At 42.8% G+C, this 22859-nt stretch overlaps 2 protein-coding genes across 2 annotated transcripts; one reads left to right on the top strand and one right to left on the bottom strand.

Annotated features, from left to right (window-relative positions):
- The first annotated feature begins 2011 nt into the window (after nucleotides 1-2011).
- LOC310878782 (claudin-23-like) lies at nucleotides 2012-3717 on the top strand. Its single transcript, XM_083793170.1, has one exon. It carries the CDS (start codon nucleotides 2145-2147, stop codon nucleotides 3003-3005), a length of 861 nt encoding a protein of 286 aa, XP_083649296.1. The 5' UTR covers nucleotides 2012-2144; the 3' UTR covers nucleotides 3006-3717.
- Nucleotides 3718-13707: 9990 nt separating this feature from the next.
- Nucleotides 13708-21581, bottom strand: LOC310879034 (uncharacterized protein). Its single transcript, XM_083793454.1, has 3 exons — nucleotides 21459-21581; nucleotides 15255-15628; nucleotides 13708-13829 (listed from the first exon to the last, which is right to left on the bottom strand). The coding sequence occupies exons 2-3, from the start codon at nucleotides 15527-15529 to the stop codon at nucleotides 13784-13786; spliced, it is 321 nt and encodes a 106-aa protein (XP_083649580.1). The 5' UTR covers nucleotides 15530-15628; nucleotides 21459-21581; the 3' UTR covers nucleotides 13708-13783.
- Between the last annotated feature and the right edge of the window lie 1278 nt (nucleotides 21582-22859).

Here is a 22859-nt window from a genome sequence, read left to right as displayed (position 1 = left end):
GTTAAGGACTGGTGTCTGGTTTGTCTACATTCCACTTCTCTGCTCTGTGTGAACTCCCGCTCGATGACTATACTTCACAAACATATAATTGTAACCAGTTAACCCCATTTCCCATGCAGTATGTAACCCCAGCCCCAGGGCTATGTAGTGATACAGTGGTTCTCCAACCTTTTCAAATCAAAGACCCTTAAATTGATGTGTATATCCTATTTGTCTGCGGTCCCATTTGAAAATGTTTTGTGCCAGGAACCCCCAGAAGAGAAGAATTATTCAAAAATGAAATCAAACATTTTCAATATTCTTTCTAAAATGTTCAAAAATACCACATGTACAACTCAAGCTTGCACATCTGACATGTTTGCATAGCCAAATGGATAAAGTGGTTAATGATTGTGATGCTATATATTAACACATTGCTTGCAGCCCAGAGACCCTTATAGTAGTAATTACCTTTTTTCCCTTTATACCAAATCTCATTGCTGAAAATATCAGATCCACAAGCATTTGCCCCAATGATGCAATAGGCCTATAGGTTTTACTAAGGTGCATGGCAGATGCAGTAATACAGACACATGCAAAAACACACTCACTATCTCTCTCTCCCCCGTGAAGTTTGTAAATGCATTCCTGCTGAGCAACATTCTTAACAATTTCTCAAAATTCATTGGTTTGTGTATTTGTTTGAACCCTAGTAGGCCTACTGCTGGTTTTATCTCCTACCAGGACCTGTACTAGGCCTACTGCTGGTTTTATATCCTACCTGGGCCTGTAGTAGGCCTACTGCTGGTTTTATATCCTACCTGGGCCTGTAGTAGGCCTACTGCTGGTTTTATATCCTACCTGGACCTTCTTGGTATTGAAGTTATGGATTGTACCTTTCTTTAAAGACAGTTCAAAACGTGAAGACATTATGTCCTTGTTGTCATAGCCTATATTGTGCGATAAAATACATAATGATTTACAAGCCTATTTTAGGCCTATCATGTTTAACAGAAAACTAAACCAACCACGGCTCATAATTAAAAAAAAAACACTTTGGCGAAAACGGATCTGAACAATTATCAGGGTGAAAAACAGCAACATGTTTACTTTGAACCTGAACGTAGGCGAAGAAGAAGAAGAAGAAATGCGTTCTGGTAAATCAAGTTTTTACCAAGGGTAACTGGACTAAGCATCAGATACTTGTTTACAGCCAGGCCCACATGGAGCATTTCATGGTAGTGGTTCAATGCCTTGTCCAAGGGCACTTCAACGGTGGTAATTTTAACGTGTCGGACCGCTGATTCGAACTGGCGACCATCCGATATCTAGCCCGCTCCGCAATCCACTCGGCCACCGCTGCCACAATTTATGCCACATCATTATTTGTTTAATGATGATGTAAACTTAAAGGTATCAGCTATAGGGCTCTGACTGTTGTCAAAGCCCTGGGGACGTTGGATGTGTGATACTGTGCATATGGGTCAACAATGGCCTTTCATTCAACTGAAAGATGTATCAGGTCTGTTGACCATGTATTTATTCAAAATAAAATAAAATAAATTTAAAATCATTTTGTATTGTAATTTTAATTTATATTACAGGTTTTGTTTTAGAGAGCAGAAAGTGTAAAGTAGGTATCGTCAAGTAATGAACAACAGATACAAATCTAGCTATTTCCACCACAAGCATTATAAAACCCCATCGAAACTTCAGCGTGTGTGTGTGTGTGTGTGTGTGTGTGTGTGTGTGTGTGTGTGTCTCTCTCTCTCTCTCTCTCTCTCTCTCTCTCTCTCTCTCTCTCTCTCTCTCTCTCTCTCTCTCTCTCTCTCTCTCACACACACACACACACACACACACGCACACACGCACACACACACAGCCGGGACAGATGAAACAGACTTGCGTGAGACACACCTTTCTTGTTCTGAACAGACGCAGGCATTTAGAAGGCGAGGCCCCGCCCCCTTCCAGGTTTCAGTCAGAACTTGTTTAACACGACACAGCTGCTGAAGGCTGCTGTCAAACTCCATCCAGAGTTCCAGACAGAGTGAGTGACTTACTGGCTGGTAAACACTGCCTGCCTGGCGGACACAACACACACGTCTCTACAGCAGACCCGGTCACAAACCCGAGCAAAAAGGGGAAAAAACAAAAACAAAACCATGCCGAGACGCACTGCTCAGGAGTGGATCCGCCTCTCGGCGCGCACGCCGGGAATCTTCATCTTCGGCATGGTGATGGCTCCGTGCGGATGGATCTTTAACCTGACCTCCACGGTGGCCCCGAACTGGAGGACCCTGCACAACATACCCGGCGAGCCGGTGGACCTCGTCCTCCAGCAGGGCATCTATGACATCTGCAGGGCGTTCGACACCAGCCGGGAGATAGAGTGCAGCCAGACGGACGTCTCGTACTTCAAGAACCAGATCATGGAGATCGCGCAGGGCATGATGATAGCGTCGCTGCTCGTCACGCTGATCGGCATCGCCGTGGCCGTGCCCGGGATCCGCTGCTGGAAGACCACGCCGAACTGGACGGTGGCCGGCCTGGGCGGGCTGCTGATCTTCTGCTCCGGGGCGCTGACCCTCATCCCCATCTGCTGGTACACGCACGTGCTCAAGGAGCTCGCCACCGACACCAGCAGCGTCGCGGAGATCAAGGTGGGCTTCAGCATCATCCTGGGCTACATCGGGGGCATCATGGAGCTCCTGGGCGGCTTCGTGATGTTCATCGGCATCTGCCGCTGCTGCGGCGGGAAGAACCGCGGCGAGAGGCCCCTGGACGAGGTCATGGCCTCGGGGGGAGGAGGAGGCACGGCCCAGTTCAGGCACCAGAAGCCGCCGCCGCGCATGGAGGTAGGACCGCCGAGCCTGAGCCGCAGCCGGAGCAGCGCCAGCAGCGTGCCCTACTCCAAAGACTCCATGGACGACGATGTGTCCTTTCCCCGGGCCAAGAGCCCCCCGGCCCGGTCAGTGAACACCTCGTACTCATACAGCGGCAGAGCCGGAGACATCGATCTGTGAGACTACTGAACTATAGCCTACTTAATAATCACGTGAATTGGACCCGAGTAACTGACTTGGACCGATTTTTCTTAGCTAAAAAATAGCAGATCTATCATCTGCAAGCTCACAACGCATGGATGGCTGTGATCTTAGTTGTAGATCTGCAATTTTTCTGTTCCCCCCCCCACAATATGGATGCGTTGTTGTTGGGGTTCAATTATGGCCCCCAGGGGGGTCAGGTATAGCTGCTACATCATCCAGGGCATATTTTGGTGAAATGATTTGGGATAAGACAGCGAACAATTAACCCATGTTATAGTTAAACATGGTATTTAACATGTAGCCTACCATGCCTGGTATAATGGATGTTAAATTGACGTCCAGTGGTGGAAAAAGTGTGTTTATTTTTTTTACAGCACAATGAAGTGGAATACTGTTACAAGTATAGGGCTAAAGTAGTCTTGTAGCCGGAGTGAAAAATGTGCAAAAGTTTTGGCTTAAAAATATATAGGCCTTTAGAGTATGGGCTACCAAACTTAAAAGTACTCATCACTTTATTGTTACAGTTGGCAATGGTGGGACTGGTTTTCATTATAGGCCTACTTTATGTGCTGCTGGGTAGCTTAATCGTCATAATGTATCCATTCAATGTATGTTTTGTAATTAACAATCTTAATCTGAAAAGTTGTAAAATAATTAGGCTACACTGGAGTAAAAGAAAATAGTAGCCTTTTAAAGGTATATTCAGTGATTTCACTTAATTCAAATATCACTTATTTTTTTGTTTTGTTGTGATAATCCTCCCTACTATAGAGTGTGCTGGCCATATAAGGAGTTCCTCCCTGTCCCCTGGGGGTCAAAAAACCTTAGGTTTCATTTTTGACTCTCTATCCTGATTGGACGAAAGGCTGGGTCCCACAGCCAAAAACGAAACCTATAGGTTTTTTGAGTGAAATCACTGAATATACCTTTAACCTACCGGTGTATATATAAATATGGAGACACTTGAGTAATAGTAGCCTACCTCCAACACTTAAAACAGTAGCTATATCTAATGTGTGACAATTGTCATTTTGCTATGGCATTGTGCATAATTTATACTCTATCAGGACACTGTCATAGACTAATTCAGGTTTTACTGTTGTTCTTTTAAACATGACAAATACTGTACTTTTTTTTTGCCATTTACACTAATTATCCTGACAGATTAGCTGCTGTCTGCACCTTCTCTTAATTGGGTTAATTTAGTTTTAAGGTGTTTCGGTGGAATTTGACATTTAAATATGTTAAGTCGATCAGAAGTTGATCAAGTTGATCATGTTTTTGCAGAAATACTGAAGGAAAGACTATTGTAAATAACTGCGCAGAATGTCGCCCTTGCATTTATAGGACAACTTTGTTTTTTCCAACCAAGGTTCATGTTTTAGGGTATTAGAGAAACCAAGGTTCATGTTTTAGGGTATTAGAGAAACCAAGGTTCATGTTTTAGGGTATTAGAGAAAGGAAAAGATCAGTGTTCTTTTTTTTTCTCCCTTTTTTTTTTTTGCTGCTTTCTTTCGTTTTGACAGGGGGGCGGGGCCATTCCAACAAGTGGCTAAATATGTCAGTTTGTCACCTCCCCCTTCACATTCAATAGATCCTGTAATCTGTCAAAAGTAGCTAAAATTGTTCAAACGAAAGAAAGCAACAACCTAGAACATGAACCTTTTAATTTAACCCTCAAACATGACATCTTTGAGGGTTCCTGCCTTAAATCCTTTGTCTTTTTTTGGCAGTGTGCACTGTTTTTGCATTTTATTTCTTTAGATGTTATCATTTTTTTTTCTGGGGATGCACTTTACAGCATATTTTATGAAATGAAGTGTATGAAATGAAGTGCTGTATTAAATGTGAACTGTATTTATTATGACCTTCTGACTGAGTTAATGTCTTGTCATGTGCAAGGCTAATAAGTAATACACATTGCATGACGACACATTGTTGGGTAATTTAAATCAGATAGGTTATCACATTTAAGAGATAAACACTTCCACACCAAATATGAGTGTAAAACTCATAGTTGGAAGTCCACGATGAGAGAGTAATTAAAAGAGTAGGTATAACTAACAACAACAACATTCATGGAAATACAAGTTAGTTAGTGGTATGTTTGTTTAATGTTAAGGAATAAGAGATACCAGTTAATTTAATTTGTGATTTTATTGTATGTATTATTTCAATGACAGGTTGAATAACTTAGTGGTTAAATTCAAATGATGAATGATTTCAGCAGGGTTTAAAAAACAAAACAAAAAGGAAACAGTAGGTGCACAGGCAGTATCAGGCTCTGAACAAACAGGGTGCATTATTTGAACATCAGGCATTACATAACATTACAGTACATTTCCCAAAAGGAAATGCATATGTTTAATTCAGCCTGACCAGAAGCAGGAATATTGGGGGGTGGTATCAAAAGCAGGGGCATGGATCCTACCCCCCCCCCCCCCCCCCATCAAAATCCAACCCTGGAAGACAGTGTTGTGACGGTTCTAACAAGTAGTACAGGTTGACTACTGCGTGTAAATATTTTTTCCCTCTCAGGAATACACACTATGTAGTCCAACCAGTTGGAGGGGTTGGTCTGTTTCGCTCCGCCTTGTTCAACAATTTCACCTTCTCTATTTGCTCAGGCTCATTGTCTCTAACAGAATGTCGTTGTTAAAGGGGCCACTGTCCACCGCTGGTCCTCAATAACACCTTTAGTGCACAGTAAAACCTGCTCTAGTCTGTTGTGATTTAAAGAGTACAAATGACCCTATAAGGCAGCAGTAAAACATCAGGGCCCACTTGAAAATCTTGAAAGCATTCACGCCCCACCCACCCATCTGACCACTTAACTGTTAAGTGGCCATGTGGGTCGGCCACGTACATTTTCCAAGCATGTATATTCAAATATTTTTGGATCAATGGAACTATAGTGTAGCAGATCGTGGCTCACAACCTTAGCCTGATGGTCCAAAAGTAATTTCTCCCAAGCTATAGGGAATTTCTTTTGGCTTAGTGGTTAAAATGTTGGCTTTCCACATGGGAGACCCAGGTTTGAAGCGTTACATAATACTTACAAATACAGCCTCCTGAGGAAATAAAGGCGTTGGTGGGCCTTTTTTTTTGTAAAGATATTTTTTTGGATTTTTCTGCCTTTATTGATAGGATGAAAGTAGTCTGACAGGAAATGGAGAGAGAGATGGGGGAAAGACACGCGGCGAAGGCCGCCGGGATCGGGAGTCATTCATTCATTCATTCATTCAAACCTTTATTTATTCTCGAAAGACATTGAGGTCAGCAGGTCACCCTCGTTTGCAGTGTCGTCGAGATACAACATCATACAACATTTCTATTGGCATGACAGGTTGCGCGTTGGTCTGGCGAGTGGGAGGCCTGGATTCAATCCCCGCTTTCTGCGCAATGCTTTTTTTAAGATATTAGAGGTGTACTGTTAGTCATGTCCTCAGAAATGTGAAAAGTACATCCTGTTTGTAACTCAGACCCCCCCCCCCCAATCAATCAATCAATCAATAACTCAATCAATCAATCAATCAATCATTACTTGTGCAAGCAGAGCGCGCAATTACTAGTTTCGCCCAGGGCCCGTATGCACCGTCCCAGCACTTTTGATGCGTATGCACCGTCCCAGCAAATGACGTAATGAATACTTGTGCCTGATACGGCAGTGGTGCCACATGTATACGAGCATTACCTTTAATTCTCCCAACACTAAAACATATCGTCATTACGTCACCACCATCGAAAACCATTGGTTTTATCAGGCATAACTAGTCATTACGTCATAATTTGCTGGGACGGTGCATACGCATCGAAAATGCTGGGACGGTGCATACGGCGCAAAGTAACTACAGTATACCGCTAATCAACTTACAAATTACATATACATAGATGCAGTTCCTTTAATCCACCCGGCTGGTATAACTAGCTGGTATAACTAGCTGGTATAACTAGCTGGTATAACTAGCTGGTATAACTAGCTGGTATAACTAGCTCTCAATGATGACTAATAATAATAAAGATGTGGATTAAAGGACCCAATCCAATGCCAGAGTGTAATTGGTCTCCGATGGTGACGTAATGACGATATGTTTTAGTGTTGGGAGGATTAAAGGTAATGCTCCTATGTATACATGTATGTAATCTTGCACCACTGCCGTATCAGGCACATGTAGTCACTACGTTACATGCATAAAGTAGGTAGGTAGCAAATAGTTAAACCTAATAATTCAACATTTCAAACGTTCCTTCACAGGGAAACTGAGATTTGACAGTTTGTGGCGGTCGAAAGTATTTGCGCGCTCTGCTTGCGCATGATGTGCAACAAGCGAGTATGCACTCGACAGAGTGCAGTTCTAGTTTAACATGTATTCATTCAAATGTTTTCATCGTCATTCTTTGTATCTCCACTGGCCCGATCAAAGTCTGGTCTCCCGCACATGAGGAGATCCGGATTGCAGTTTATATACTGATTGCGTCTTCTGACTGGGCACCCATTTTGGTGTCAGCATCATGTTATGCTTTAGCTATTTAAAAATAGCAGATCTACAAGCTCATATCGCGCCACCGAGTGGCGCGATACGAGCTTGTAGGTCTGCTATTTTTGAAAAATCGAAGAGCGACTGACATTTTTAGAATCTGATCTCAGGTCAGAATGGGTTCATCAGACCAGTGTGTGTCCGGCGGAAACCTCGTATGAATCTGATCTCAGGTCAGAATGGGTTAAAAGCCACAGGTTTAGCTTTGTGCTTGTTGTATCAGTTACATGTCTTCTCATATATCAGACACGAGCCAGAGGTTAGCCCACATACTGTATGTTTACAGTATACTCTCTCTCTCTGCCTCCGTATAAACCATCTCCTCATTGAATTGTTGACATGCCGTGCACGCACGCACGCACGTGCACATTTCTGTGTGAGAGTAACGTATCCATGGAAATGTCTCTGTATAGTGATCATGTCACGCATATGTTGCAATACATATGAGCTACAGGTATAATTGGCCTCCTTTTGTGGTGACGTAGGGCATAGGCTACTGCAGTGCACAGACACACCTAGATTTTAAAAATAAAGAGTAACAGTAACAGTTTGTAAAGTTAAGTGAAATAATTTTTATGTTGTCTTGTGATTCTCATAGTAACATTGACAGATGCAGAATATAAATACAATGTATGCAGTATGAAAAAGATACAAGCCACTATAGCATAATTATACAAAATAACATTCACATTAGCTAACAAACGGTACATATATATGGAGACTATCTTCTAGACTATTTTCATAAATATGCACTAATTAACTAAATTAACTATTTTACAATAGTGAAGACAGATTATTGATAAAGTCAAGCATCTAATATAGGCCTATATGGCTGCCATATTTAACTTCATCGGAAGATTATAAACAGCGTTTACAACCATACAGGAATGTCAAAATGAAGGTGAACCAGTTCTGAACGGGCCACAGTCACTGGCCTGGCTGTGTCACCGGAATAGAAACCATTTCTGACATGCTAGCGGAAACCAGTTCAGAGCAGCACATGGTTTCGAAGGCGTGTATGCGAATGTGTTTGGAATGTGTGTAATCAGTGCAGTGACAACATTTCCATGGTCAGACTGGCACTGAAGAACTTGGGGGTTAATATTGAAAACAAATCTGCCAGGGTTTAGGTGACAGTTTGACAGTTTCTGATTTTCTCTTAGATGTCTTTGTCAAGATGTCATCACTAAACAGTCTAATATGGTAGCATTTGCCACACTGATAGCAAGACGTAGAATATTGTTGGGATGGAAATCCCCAACTTCCCCTTCTATAGCTATGTGGCTTAAGGATATTATGGGATTTTTTAAATTGGAAAAAATAAAGTTTACAATTAGAGGTTCAACAGAAAGGTTCTTTTCTAGCTGGCAAACATTTATTACCTACTTTGAGAATCTGAGAGTTCTTCCGACAGACCAATTGAATCAATACTATGTGTGTTTTTTGCATTCTCATAACGATAGAACTGTGTATAGAGGGTGATATATGACAACGTTCCGAACACAATATTTTCCGACATAACTTGTGACTGACTATCTCTTGAACTCGAATAACCCAACTCATAATTGTATTTATTTTGTTTTATTTTATTTTACTTTTTGTTATTTATATTGTTTTTGTTATCTGTGCTTAAATTGTTATTTTTGTATCCTACTGTTTATATCATATGTCTGTATGTATGTTTGTTTTTGTATGTCTGTACTAAATTATTAATGTTATTTTTTATATTGTTTTGATGATGACGATAACTGGGGGGAGGGATGGGGTGAGGGAGAAAGAAATGGTATGTTCAAACTGTACTAAATTGTTGAAACCTATTACCAATAAACATATATTTAAAAAAAAAGATGTCATCACTGTCTGTCTACAGACATGACTCATCACTACAGACATGACTCATCACTACAGACATGACTCATCACTACAGACATGACTCATCACTACAGACATGACTCATCACAGAGAGAGACGGAGGGAGAGCGCACACACGTGGACACAGATAGTCAACCATATACAGAAATAGATTTACCGTCAATTTCTCTCTCTCTCTCTCTCTCTCTGTCTCTCTCTCACACTCACACACACACACACACACACACACACACACACACACACACACACACACACACACACACACACACACACACACACACACACACACACACACACACACACACACACACACACACACACACACACACACTTTGTAAGGGAAACAAGTCCCCAGGATTTCTTTGGGTTATCCTTTTAGCTTTAATGTCTGACTGCACCACACGCTGTTTACATTTCTGACTACGTATCAATCAATCAATCAATCAATCAATCAATGCTCAAGGATTATTCTGTAATCCATCCCCACAAGTGGTAATACTGTGGTATCTAGATAAAATGACTTAGTCAATACAGTAAATTCCTCTGTTAATCTATCCATTTGTAACTAAGAAAGTGTACACATTTATACTTACACTTACAAATGTAACTGCAGTAAATGGACACTGGGGATTTTGACAATTCTATTCTCTGTCACTCATACTGTAAATTCCATGTATGCCAATGCATTACAGATGTGGAGGCTAATATATAGGCAACATTTATTACAGGCTATATAATACAGCTTATCCACAATAATAATAATAATAAAGAATTGCATTTTTATAGCGCTTTTCCAAGTGCTCAAAGCGCTTTAAACAATGGTTCATTCATTCATACATTGGGAGGTGAAGTGGCGAACAGTCGACGCCAGCGTCCTCACTTCCCACATTCACACACCAACGGTGGCAAGCTCACACCAACCAACTCATTGGAGGCAATGTAGGGTTCAGTGTCTTGCCCAAGGACACTTCGACATGTGGACTGGAGGAGCCGGGATTCGAACCGCCGACCCAGGGATCATTGGACGACCTGCTCTACCTCCTGAGCCACAGTCGCCCTTACAGTCAGACAAGCAACAGTAATTCAGTCAATGGTGTGTCAAAGACTCCCAATTCAGAAAAAGGCTATAATCACAGTGTTAGCAAAGCTTGCCCGATAAGCTGGAAGCCACAGGCATAAAACAAAACAAAAATCTGCAGTATGCTTTAGAAGTTGCAGGTAGACCATACATTTCAATCTATATGTCCGTTGTCTACCTCTCCTGACAGAGAGAGGTAATTGCAACAAAAAAACAATAACGTGCATCATTATGGTGACAAATCTGGTGCACCATCTGCTTCAAATAACTTTAGAACCTTGCCCACTAGGTGTCCTACTTCAGTGGTTCTCAACCTGTGGGTCAGGACGTCCAGGGGAGTCCACACAGGATATTTTAGGGGGTAAAGTGACAATATAAGGACCTTTAAGACCTTTTGAATACATAGTAGGCCTACTAAAAATGAATTGAAAAAAGACCATCACTGCATCAAAAGTTGACAAAGTACACAATTAAAACTGGTCAAACATTGGCCAAACTGTCAAATAATGAGTGTCTAGAATTGTGAAAATAGCTGATCTACAAGATCACAACGCTCAGATCTGCAATTTTCACAATGTTTATCAGTTGGAACCATAGACTGTACAGGGGACACTATGTAATGCCTCAGCTCCTACAATATCCTACCCGACACCAGGGTGTATATTATTTCTCAATAAGTTGGAAGACGACCTCCTACAATGGCACACACAACTCTGAGTGTTCAAATGGAACCAAATGGACCCATTACGAGTCTAATGAATCTAGGCCTACTGCTTTGAAAACCAATCCTACTACCGTCCCAATATGAAGGACAACCTTCATATTTAAAAAATAAAATAATATTAAAAAAAATACACGGTACCTCACGTATTAGGAGGGCAGTCTTCGATGTTGTTTTCGATGAAACTAACTGGTTGAAATAGAGTTTGTATAGGAAGGGGGCGGGGCAGCTAAAATGAATATCAATACTGAATGGAGCAACTTAATAACGGTCTGGGGTGTTCACTGTTCACATAAGCTTGAGTAGATGATGAAATGAACAAAAAAGGTTTTTTTAAAAGTGAAATATCACTCAAATGTGCATGCCCCCACACAGCCTATATAGTACAACAAGGTCTCTACAGGCACCTTCTTTACCCAGAAATGCCTTACAATCCGAGTAAATGTGTTTGCGTGGCCACCCAGCTGGGGGGCTCTCAAAGATAAATGGCCCAGGGGAATCTGTGAGTCTTATTCCGTCCCGGTCTCCAATCCGTCTATGCGAGACTACACTATACAAGTTGATTAATTAATTAACTAAGCACACAGATATGGACTGTTACTCTTTGTCGCTGTCAGGCAGAAACCTTGTATGTCCAAATTACTTTTCAGAAAATGGATCCAATGTATAGTCATTCAGTCACAAGCTCTTGACTTCTATAATACTTATTATTTGGTTAAAATCCACAGGCACACTTATTTCAACTAGGCGTGATGGTGTCTCTCTTTTGAGCATGTCATTATAGGCAAAAATTGTCAAATATTTTACAAATGTATACAATAGTAGGCTACAGACGCACAAGCTAACAGCACAACACTGTCATATAACATAGTATAAAATAGGGATTGAATGGTTAAATAGGTGAACACATAAAAAGATTAAACATATATCATACAAGGTTTCTTCCTGACAGTGACGCATTACTAGTTGATCCACAAAGCAAACTGGAATCTATTTCAAGGAGACTGCCGGTCTGTCTTGTCTGTCTGTCTGTCTGTCTGTCAAGTGTCAAGCACTCTGCAAATATATAGGATTTGAAGAGGCTCAATGAATAAGCTACCAGGACATTGCATAAACTATGCAATTGATCATCGTGACATGGCAGCCATGTTGGTCTCGCTCTGAGTCAGGGTGCAGTTGATGATGAATATGTCAACACAATGTCTCTAGGATGTCACTGGTCGAGCTGGTCAGGGAGCCAATGAGCTGTCCAGTGAATAGATGAGCAGGGAACCAATCGGATAGCAGGTTGGATCTTCTTTAGCTCTCTCAGATTACACAGATACTATATAAAGAAAGGTTCCTCTGATGAAATCCAATGTCTTTACAACACTTCACTTGTTCCTGATGAGGAAATTACCCTCAAAGGTCATTGGCATCCACAGCTGACCTGCAGGAGAGGAGAGAAAAGGGGAGGAAGGAGAGAATCAGTATGATGAGTTCATATAGTCTATCCTGCACAGCCTTATATTTTCTTCATTCATTCTATCCAATTTGGACTAAGTTGAGTCTCTCTCTATTATATTGAAAGACAATGTAGGAACTCTTTAGACTGACCGATTCATAAACATACATGCTACCTGCACTAGGTATATATTCTAAAATGATTAGCTGTATAAAAAATACTGCTACTGAGAGTGTTATATTTTACAGTGTATGTGATTGTGATATGATAAAAGCACCATTCTGTTCCGTTCACACACAGGGGTCATCAACGTGTCCATACACGGAAAAATGTGTCCGTGGCAAGACATGGATTTTTTTACATAACATTATAACGTTACTGACACTCAGTAATTGTGTCTTATGATCAAAATATTTATGACAGAAACCGATTTGCTATGACACACTGTCCTATGGCACATTAGGAGTCCACCCGGACAGTGGTTCGCTAACGTTTTATTTTCAAGGAACCCCATAACTCTGAGAGTGTACAAATAAAACCAAATGGACCCTGCAGGTTTATTTGTGGACCCTATACAGGCAGTGCAGGTCCATTTGTTGTAGTATGATCATTTCAGACTACCGTATATAACTCTTTATTTGTTTCTGGCAATATTATTGTCCACTCATTTGTTCCATGGCAATTTGACAAAAATGTCCACCACAAGCCAGCATGGCGATGAACCACAGTGTTGTGACATTTTCACATGACTTGAAGCAATATACCCCCCCCCCCCACCACCACCACCACCACCACCACCACCACCACCCACAAAGTGTGGGTAATGTTATGTTATGTTATGTTAAACTCTTTTCACTTTGACAAAATCACTTGAGTTGAAAATGTCTCAGTGAACACTGAATGTCTCAATGGAAGAGAAGGGGTCATCCACAAATGACCACCACAGCACATATTGTATATTGTATTAATATACCGGTACTCTAACTTTACATAACATTGTATTCATCATTCAATAACAATGTATTCATCATTCAACCGTTGCCAGTCATTAATTGTGGTCTCTGTCAGTGTGTTTCAGTTTGACACTTGCCTTGATCCGTGTTACAGAACCACATTGTAGCCCTGTCTCAATGCAGCAATTTCGCTCCTGTTAAGAAACAAACACACACAATGTATTTCTTCTGTGTGAGTCAGTCAGCAGAATGGTTCAATGCTTATACAAGCAGGGAGCTCACCACTAAACAGTGTGCAGTGTGCAGAAAGATATAGTTCCCCTCCAGTGCATTTGAATTATTTGCATGTCACATGAAGCTGTGTATAGGCAAGTGGTTAAACGCGCTAAATATCAGCCACTAGATGTCACACACCACTCCACCTCTGCTGCATACATACAGGTTCCCATTTCCATGACTCACGCCTACTACTGAGAGGGAGTGGTGAGGGGCAGGTAGCGGCGGTATGGGTGGAGGTGGGGGGGTGGGGGGTGCACTGTGGAGAGGGGGAGTTGTGTTTTGGAAAATTGGAGGTTGAGATGTACAAAAGTATTGGCATCAAAATAAACTTAGTTTACCAAAGTACCCAAAGCTTCCAACTGTCAAGCTTTAACACAAATAGCACAAAATGTGAGTCATTTCATTGTCTACTCACTTTTGTGAGCACCCCGGACAGTTTCCAAGTTGCTTGATTCAGTACTTAGATAATTTGATTTTATCAGACAGGGGGGGGGGGGGGGGTGTAGGGGGTGGGGGGTGCACTGTGGAGAGGGGGAGTTGTGTTTTGGAAAATTGGAGGTTGAGATGTACAAAAGTATTGGCATCAAAATAAACTTAGTTTACCAAAGTACCCAAAGCTTCCAACTGTCAAGCTTTAACAAAAATAGCACAAAATGTGAGTCATTTCATTGTCTACTCACTTTTGTGTTGTGAGCACCCCGGACAGTTTCCAAGTTGCTTGATTCAGTACTTAGATAATTTGATTTTATCAGACACGCACCCTTCCTATGCAAACCCATTGTAGCTGCAAACTCCCTTTTAACCATAATAGATTAATCAAAAACAACCGTCCTGTTCTGGTGACTCATACTCCCCTCCTAATACGTGAGGGGGCAGTTTTCTTTTTGTTTGAAGTATGAATGGATTTTATTTATAGACTAATCCACAGAGGGGTGCCCTGGACACGGCCATTACTGAGGCGTACCATTAACTGATTTGATTAGCTACACTACTTCCGGGCACCTTCCCTACTTCTGTCCATGTTACCGACGATACTATTTAGCTCTGTTCTATTTTAGTGTTCTCGTAACTCTGAGTGTACAAATGGAAACGTACTAAGGGTCCATTTGGTTCCATTTGTACAATCTCCGAATCTCACACCCGTGGAACCCACTCAAGGTCACTTTGAGAGTTTCCAGTGAGCCAACATGCACAATAGCAGCACCCCGACTCTGTTTGACCAGAATGGAACAGAGCCTTCATTAGTATCATCGGTAACACCTGTGAAGGAAGTAGGGAAGGGGCCCGGAAGTAGGAGGAGTTATTCTGGCCCAACACAGTGTGAAATCAGTAACTCTCACCTGCGTCTCTTCTTGTACTTCTGCCGTATCTTAGCGACGATGAAGGCCAGGATCAGGGCTCCGAAGATGACGGCCACGACGCCCAGCGTCAGCGGTAGGCTGACGGCGTCGTTCACCGTGTCCTCGCAGGAGTGCCCTCTGTACCCCAGCACGCAGTCGCACACCATCTCACTGCCGCTCCCTAGGGCGCCCACGCACTTACCGCGCCCATTACACTGTGTGTCCCCACAAGTGGGCAGATCGTAGTCAATCCCTGGAGGGAGGGAGGTGTACATTGTAGGATGGATGGATGACAAGATGAGTGAAGATGAAGTATGGGGTCAGAAGGATGAGAAGTGTAGATCGACGCACTGGAGGATGGGTTGGATTTGGCCCTGGAAAAAGTCATAAACCTCATATTACACACACAATCATGATCCCTGGCCTTCACTTGAGAATTGCAAAGATTGCATGACACTTTTACCAGAATGTTTTGCAGTCAAGTCATCAACAGAGAGAGTAGAAAAAGGAAAAACATTTCCATTTTAAGATGAATTCATTCACATTGTCATATGAATAAAAAATAATGCATCAACGGAAATGTGACTAGCCTGTTATTTATGACATGAGGTATGACTCCAAATGTGGGCAAGGTATCAGTCCAAGTCCAATCAGAGCCCCATTGACTTTATTTATTTATGGTGCAACGCACAGGTCCTGGCTGTACTCCTGGTGAGAGCAGGAGTGGACCTGGTGAGACGTAGGAGGGGCCCGGACAGGAGACAACCCACAGAGCCTAGTCCCTCCATGTGCCAGAATAGTACCTCTCAGTCTGGCATAGTAGTTCCGGAGTGGTTCCAATTTTTTTGTGTGGCCCTGATCTTTCCCTAGTGGGCCTGATCGACGGTAGCTACTGGGACGCAAGTCGGGACTTCTGTAATGGGAAAATGACATTTCAGTCTATGTAAGATAACTGCTGACAGAGGTAGTAGGGTAAATACTCTTTCACCTGTTACCAGCAGTCAAAAACCTATTTGTGTGAATTCTAGCAGACTGGAAGAACAGCCATATAAGGCCATGTGTTAAAGGAGTGTCTTGTTGCTTTTCAACCATGTGTGTCTTTATTTTGGGAACTCTCGAATTGTATAAGAGAGGGTGGAAACTTGTAATTGGGAGATGTCATGATACTTTGGTGTTGTCATTCTCCAGGAGCGCTCTTGTAATAAATCTGTGATTGTGTTCTCAACACTTTAAACCAGGGGTTTTCAACTGATTGTGAACCAGGGACCACCACCTTGACTAAGAATCAACCTGGGGACCACTGTTGTGTTGCAATGGGATATGGGCTAAGATTAGTGCTTTCGTAACACTTGCTATGGAATACTGTTTCCTAATAATGATGACTCAATGAGGTAACTGGTACACTTACCCTTTTCTGTGGAATTTCTTAACCTCAGACTTCCCAGTAATTCTGACAACATTGACACACAAGAAAATACAAAATCTTCACTTTGCTACATTACTAAATGCATGGTCAGGGACCACACACCACCAGTGGTCCACGGACCACCTGTTGAAAACCCCTGCTTTAAACCTTTCCTTGATCTGGACTTCAACTTCATTACACTTTGATTGTGAGTTTAAGATATCCAGTACATTTAATCACCCTGGCTGGGTCACCCGAGTGAGGGGTATAATGTTTGCGAGACCCGAAACCCTGATGTCCTTGGGATACATCACTGGGGGTACGTCCCAGTTGCATCCATGCAATGTATTTTCGTTCAGAATGTCTGAATGTGTGTGTGTGTGTGTCATGTGTGTGTCATGTGTGTGTGTTGTGTGTGTGTGTGTGTGTGTGTGTGTGTGTGGTGGTGCTGATCTGTCCAGTAGGTCACTTATAGACGGCTAAACACCAGCAGAGCCAGGACAGTTCCTTTCCTGCACTCATGATCTTGTTGTGTTTGTGTGAGTTGTACCGCAACAGTCAACGCTGCAACAGTGGAGCTCAAAACAAAGCATGGTAACAGCTTACCAGTGTTGCTTAACACCTTCTACTTGAACCATATTATTCAGCACTCTGGGGGGAAAAATCTCTGGGCTCTGGCATACCGTACAAACGGGCAAGGCAAGACAGACATGTGTGTCTGTCGTTGCCTGGCAGCAAAAGTGCATTTTGAATGACATCAGTAATATTGAGGGAGCTGACACACTGGCACAGGCAGGAAGCATTGCTCAATAACTGTGAAATGAGCATCGACAAGCCTTCAGTAATGTTACAACATGCTAGTGCACCCACCCAAATTTAGCTAGTCTCGGAAAAGGGTTTTCAAACTTCTCTGGATGTCTGTTTGCTAAAGGTAGGCCTACTTGAAACTGCTCAACAACCACAGTTCATGTCAGCGCTGGTTGTCTCCACCAGGCCGAAGGCATGTGGGGAGAGTATGTTTTGCACTCCGTCCGTCCGCGTGTCCGTCCGTCCGTCCGTGTGTCCGTCCGTGTGTCCGTGAACAGCTAATCTCGGCCACCGTTAACCCGGTCGATGCCATATTTTGCACACACACTCCCTGGATGCCAACCATGAACCTCTGCCCCAAACTTTCCAGAACGGCCTGTTATAGCGCCACCAGGAGGCCGCTTTGTGCAAAACAAGTTTTTGCACAGTACACCTACAGATTTTGTCCAAACATCACGCAAATTGGTACACAGTCTCTCTAGAGCCATTCAACGAAACGGGTCTTTCAGATTTATCAGACTCCATCCTGATTGGTTAAGATTGGCTTCCAAAGTTCACAGGAGTGCTCAGTTTCAAACAAAATGCTGCAAATCATGAACACATCGCGTGATTTCCGTGAAATTGTGCACCCACATTCCCACTAGGCCGAGGACGAAATGCCACATGAACAATTTCAACTCAGCCTCAAGGTGGCGCTATAACTGGCCGAAAAGTGTTTTTACCTCTAACTGCACGGATCTGTGGATAACCTGGTGGAGACCTGTGCCCGGAAGGGCACTTTTTCTAGTTGATAACATAAGACTTTATATTCCCTGTCCCCCCCCAAAACATGCAACACCGTGGGACGGTATCCTGTTTCCCTGTTCTGTGTTCTGCTTTCCAGATAAACTCAGCACTCTCCATTGTTATACATTCAATGAGGAGTTCATTCAAAGTAAAAGGCTCATCAGGTAACGAGACATACAAAAGAGACAGGGCTATGTGACAGGCTCAACTGTAGGACAGACGACAGTCAAGGTTTTAGGTAGGTTTTAGGTACCAAAACACGAAAAACAGTTGACTGGCCTCAAGTAGCCTATATATACCTGCTGCTATATTATTATATCACAACATAATGTTATATCACTGTCATTGACCATTATCATTAATCCTGGTGACGCGCGGTTATAGATTCAGGTTCGGGAAAACTTGGGATTCCCTTTCCCTTCTCGTGTACCAGTGGGACATGTCCCGAGTACCAGCACAGGCACACGTACCAGTGGGTTGGGTATCTCTGGTGTTTAGCCTCGGTACCCAGGCCGGAAAGTAGGAAGAGTTATTTGCTACTGGGAATAGTAGGCCTTACTGTCCTGTCCAATGTAGCCACTGATGACCATCTCAGAGTAATCTAGTAAGAGAGCGGCGACACGCTTTGATCTCTCCGCAAAGCGGGGCGCTATAGTTCCAAAAATTGGAACTATCCCATTGAGATATAGAATGAACACTTCCGCATTCTATTGTTCCAATTGGAGTCAACGCTATAGTGTCGCCACTCTCTTACTAGATTACTCTGGACCATCTGGGGGCGCAGACGAGCCTCGAGACCCAATCCCGGACCTGAGAGTTTGAGATCTAGGAGCTCACGAGCTTGGTGGTTATTTTCATCACATTAGCCTGGGTTCCAGCCTGATTCGCTGCACAGTGACATTTCAGATCCGCGGATCTGCCATCATATGGCAAAGTATGAACAGTTTACCTTCACACAGAATCATGCCTTCAGGGCGCGCGCACGCACACGCACACGCACGCACACACACACACACACACACACACACACACACACGCCATTGTTTCACACAGAGGAACCACAGCACATGCAGAAAACGCCCATATTGGCAAAGCACTCCATTAGCCACACCTGCAGTGTTCATCTGAATTTAGTGTGTACAAATGTAATGTGTACACACTCAGGAGTTATCCCATCCCACCAGAGTCCAGTCTCTCTCTCTCTGATATCAAGGCCGTTGCTCTCCCCATGTCCCCCATATATGGGGACATGGTTGGCGGAGGGTGTGTAGAGCCCAGGATCACATTAGATAATTGATACGAGGGTTGAAAAATGGGTTACAAAATCGTGGGATAAAAAATGATTAAAATAAATAAATAATGGATATACAGTAGCTGCCAAGCTAACATCCAGCAGGGTCATTCTTACAGAATGTGTTCCCTCTCAGGGTCCTGTTGTGGTTAGATTTACATCTATGCTCCCTATCCAGCCAGTTTGACCTAAACGACACATTCTGACCTGAGATCAGATTCATACGAGGTTTCCGCCGGACACACACTGGTCTGATGAACCCATTCTGACCTGAGATCAGATTCTAAAAATGTCAGTCGCTCTTCGATTTTTCAAAAATAGCAGACCTACAAGCTCGTATCGCGCCACTCGGTGGCGCGATATGAGCTTGTAGATCTGCTATTTTTAAATAGCTAAAGCATAACATGATGCCAACACCAAAATGGGTGCCCGGTCAGAATGGGTTAATGATGCAGAAATGATCTTTCATGCACGACTATATGTATGGTAAATGTAGTTGTTTATCTGCTGATGTTTTCTTTTTCTTCATATTGTGTGGAAAGTATTTGAGAGAGCTACGTTTTTTTAATTTCTCACAAGACAAAACAAAGATAACAGATCTATTTGACTCATTGTGACTTGGGATGAGCAAGATGGTACAAGTCAACGGTTTCACAACTGAAATCCAGACATACTATTAGGAATGACACGATATCGACTCGCTCTCAGTACAGTAAATGTATTATATGCCTTCATCATATAATAAAAACGCTAAAACCGGAGAGACTAAACAAATCTGAGACTATGAATACTGACTGAGAGGCTAAAATACCAAACGGACGATAAAATAAGGCGGCACTGAAATACAGGTTAAAAGTGCCACAACCACTGCCTGTTAAAGGAGAATTCCATACTAAAAGGCTTTCTTACCTTTCTTTGTAGTTGTTACGTCCCCATCAAAGAGGTCCAGGTGTTATTTTGTGCAAAAGCTCCTTATTGGCTATTTCCCCTACCATAAGCCCTAAATGAATTGCATTGCATTGAATGGGATGTATGGGGTGTTGTGCTAATTCACTTATTTCCATCGAAATAAGTAGTAAACTGTGCCGCTTGGGTTATTATTTACATTATGAAGAGAGGATATATAAAAAAAATAAAATAATTTTGAGCGATGGAAATAAGCGAATTAGCACAACACCCCATACATCCCATTCAATGCAATGCAATTCATTTAGGGCTTATGGTAGGGGAAATAGCCAATAAGGAGCTTTTGCACAAAATAACACCTGGACCTCTTTGATGGGGACATAACTACAAAGAAAGGTAAGAAAGCCTTTTAGTATGGAATTCTCCTTTAAAACAGCACCTCATTGTTGAGAAAGGACCATTGTCCTTGTGGTTGAACACACCATGAGTCTACATTCTAACTTTTGTACTCAAAGAGTAACTAGAAATCCCTCAAACATGAACAGTTGATACACAGTTACACACAACACAGCTTAACAACATCCAAATATGTATTGAAGTAGAGCAGGTTATATTGCTACACCAACACACAACAGCCACAGTTTCAGAAGAGTATACTAATAAAAATTGAACCAAATGGACCTGTACGTGTGTCTGCGTGCTCTCTGAGTTACAAATGTTTAAACACAGCTTACTGTGTGTGAACTCTTAAGGAGCCACATGCGCCTCAGACTAGCTGATAACAATAAAAACTAAATGTTATGATGGCTGTGAAAGGCAAGTCAAAGTCTGTCAGGTTGTTCAGGTTCCGCCAAAATCAAAGAACCCAATAGATTAGTGCCAAACAAAGACTTAGGGACGGGACGGGACGGGACACACACACACACACACACACACACACAGCTGTAGCGATATACTGTAGAACATACCAGTAGCCCACTGTATCTTATCACGAAACGCAGCTACTCACCAAGACGAGGAATGCAGTACCTATCTTGTCAGTTTTACTGGCGTCTGTATGAGTGGGAATACACAATAACTTCTCTTTTCAGTGAAGGAATTCAGAACAAAAGCTATAGGAAGAGGAAGGAACCGGAGCCCTTGTAAATACCTGCCCATACACCCAGACACCCCACCCTCCTCCCTCGGCTGTACCCTTACCTGAGCTCTGAGTCACACAACTCTTGCAAGTGTGATGCAATGGCCACACACACACACACACACACTCCTGAATCACGCCGGCTCAGTCACAGTCACACAACGCTAGGATAAAATATACTATAGGTCTTTTTAACACTGAATTAACCACTGAAACCCATATAAAGTACCAGATTACTTGCGGTCGCTTATGGCTTTATACATGGTCCACCCCCCCCCCCCCCCCGACTAAACAAAATCTCTTCGCCAGAAATTGATCCGTCCACAAGCTTGCAGAACATCAATTTTCACTTCGCCATAAGACATTATGTAGGGCTCGAGTGGTTCGAGTAAATCACAGTTCTCGTTTACAATACAATAGAATAGACCCCACCTCTTCCTGGCCTCCAGGTAAATGCTGATACATTTCTGTGGATAGGTGCGGTGTGTCCCTTCAGACAAGTAGGGGGGGGATGGTCAGATTGAAAACTACTGAGGCGAGAAAAACAAGTCTGGACCAGGCAGAGGCATGCTCACCACAAACATACCATTATAAGACTGCTACCAAGTCAACCAACAGTCCTCTTAATGGACCAAGGGAAGGAGATTATGATGGTGCAGGAAAGACAGACAGGACAGTTGAGGGAGACAGTGTAGGAAAGAGGTACTGAAAGCTGAGGAGACAGTGTAGGGGAGACAGACAGTTGAGGTTTACATGGACAGTGTAGCTGAAACACAGTAGGAAAGCTGAGGTAGACAGACGGTCTACAGTAGGAAAGCTTGTGCGAGACAGTGTAGGAGAGACAGTAGAATTGAGATGAAAAGTTAGCACTGTAATATTCTAACAGCCCTTGCATGACAGAGGCCCTCACAGACGGCCATGTTTTACCCATCTTATTATTCATATTGTGGTTCCAGTGTGACGCGATGTCATGGAAGTTAGAACAGAACAGTATTGTTTGTCGTCGGTGACACATTCAACCAGGGCTTGTGGAAGTACTGAAACATCGTTATTTGACACCAACAACACGGACTTCCTGTGGAACAGAGATAAAAATGTCGAACACCTGCCATCAGTTTCAGCTGACACTGCTGGTGGACATTATTCAGGTGGAAACTGGTCTGTACCTGCTTTTTTCCCCACCGAAGAATGACATAATTTCCCCCCCCCCCCCCCGTCAACCTCAGGTACTCCGATTTAGCACTACTATGTTCATAAGACTGAGCTGCTGGC

This window comes from Protomyctophum parallelum (genome assembly GCF_964188405.1).
Source record: "Protomyctophum parallelum genome assembly, chromosome: 21".
Taxonomy (NCBI): domain Eukaryota; kingdom Metazoa; phylum Chordata; class Actinopteri; order Myctophiformes; family Myctophidae; genus Protomyctophum; species Protomyctophum parallelum.
The sequence above is the reverse complement of the archived record's forward strand: the minus strand, read 5'-3'. Positions and strand labels throughout refer to the sequence as shown.

Excerpts from the sequence above, each read along its gene's own strand:
- LOC310878782 (XM_083793170.1), top strand. The coding sequence starts at position 2,145 with ATGCCGAGACGCACTGCTCAGGAGTGGATCCGCCTCTCGGCGCGCACG.
- LOC310879034 (XM_083793454.1), bottom strand. The coding sequence starts at position 15,529 with ATGTACACCTCCCTCCCTCCAGGGATTGACTACGATCTGCCCACTTGT. Across the intron at positions 13,830-15,254 it reads AAGTACAAGAAGAGACGCAG|GAGCGAAATTGCTGCATTGA; the intron begins GTGAGAGTTACT and ends GTTTCTTAACAG.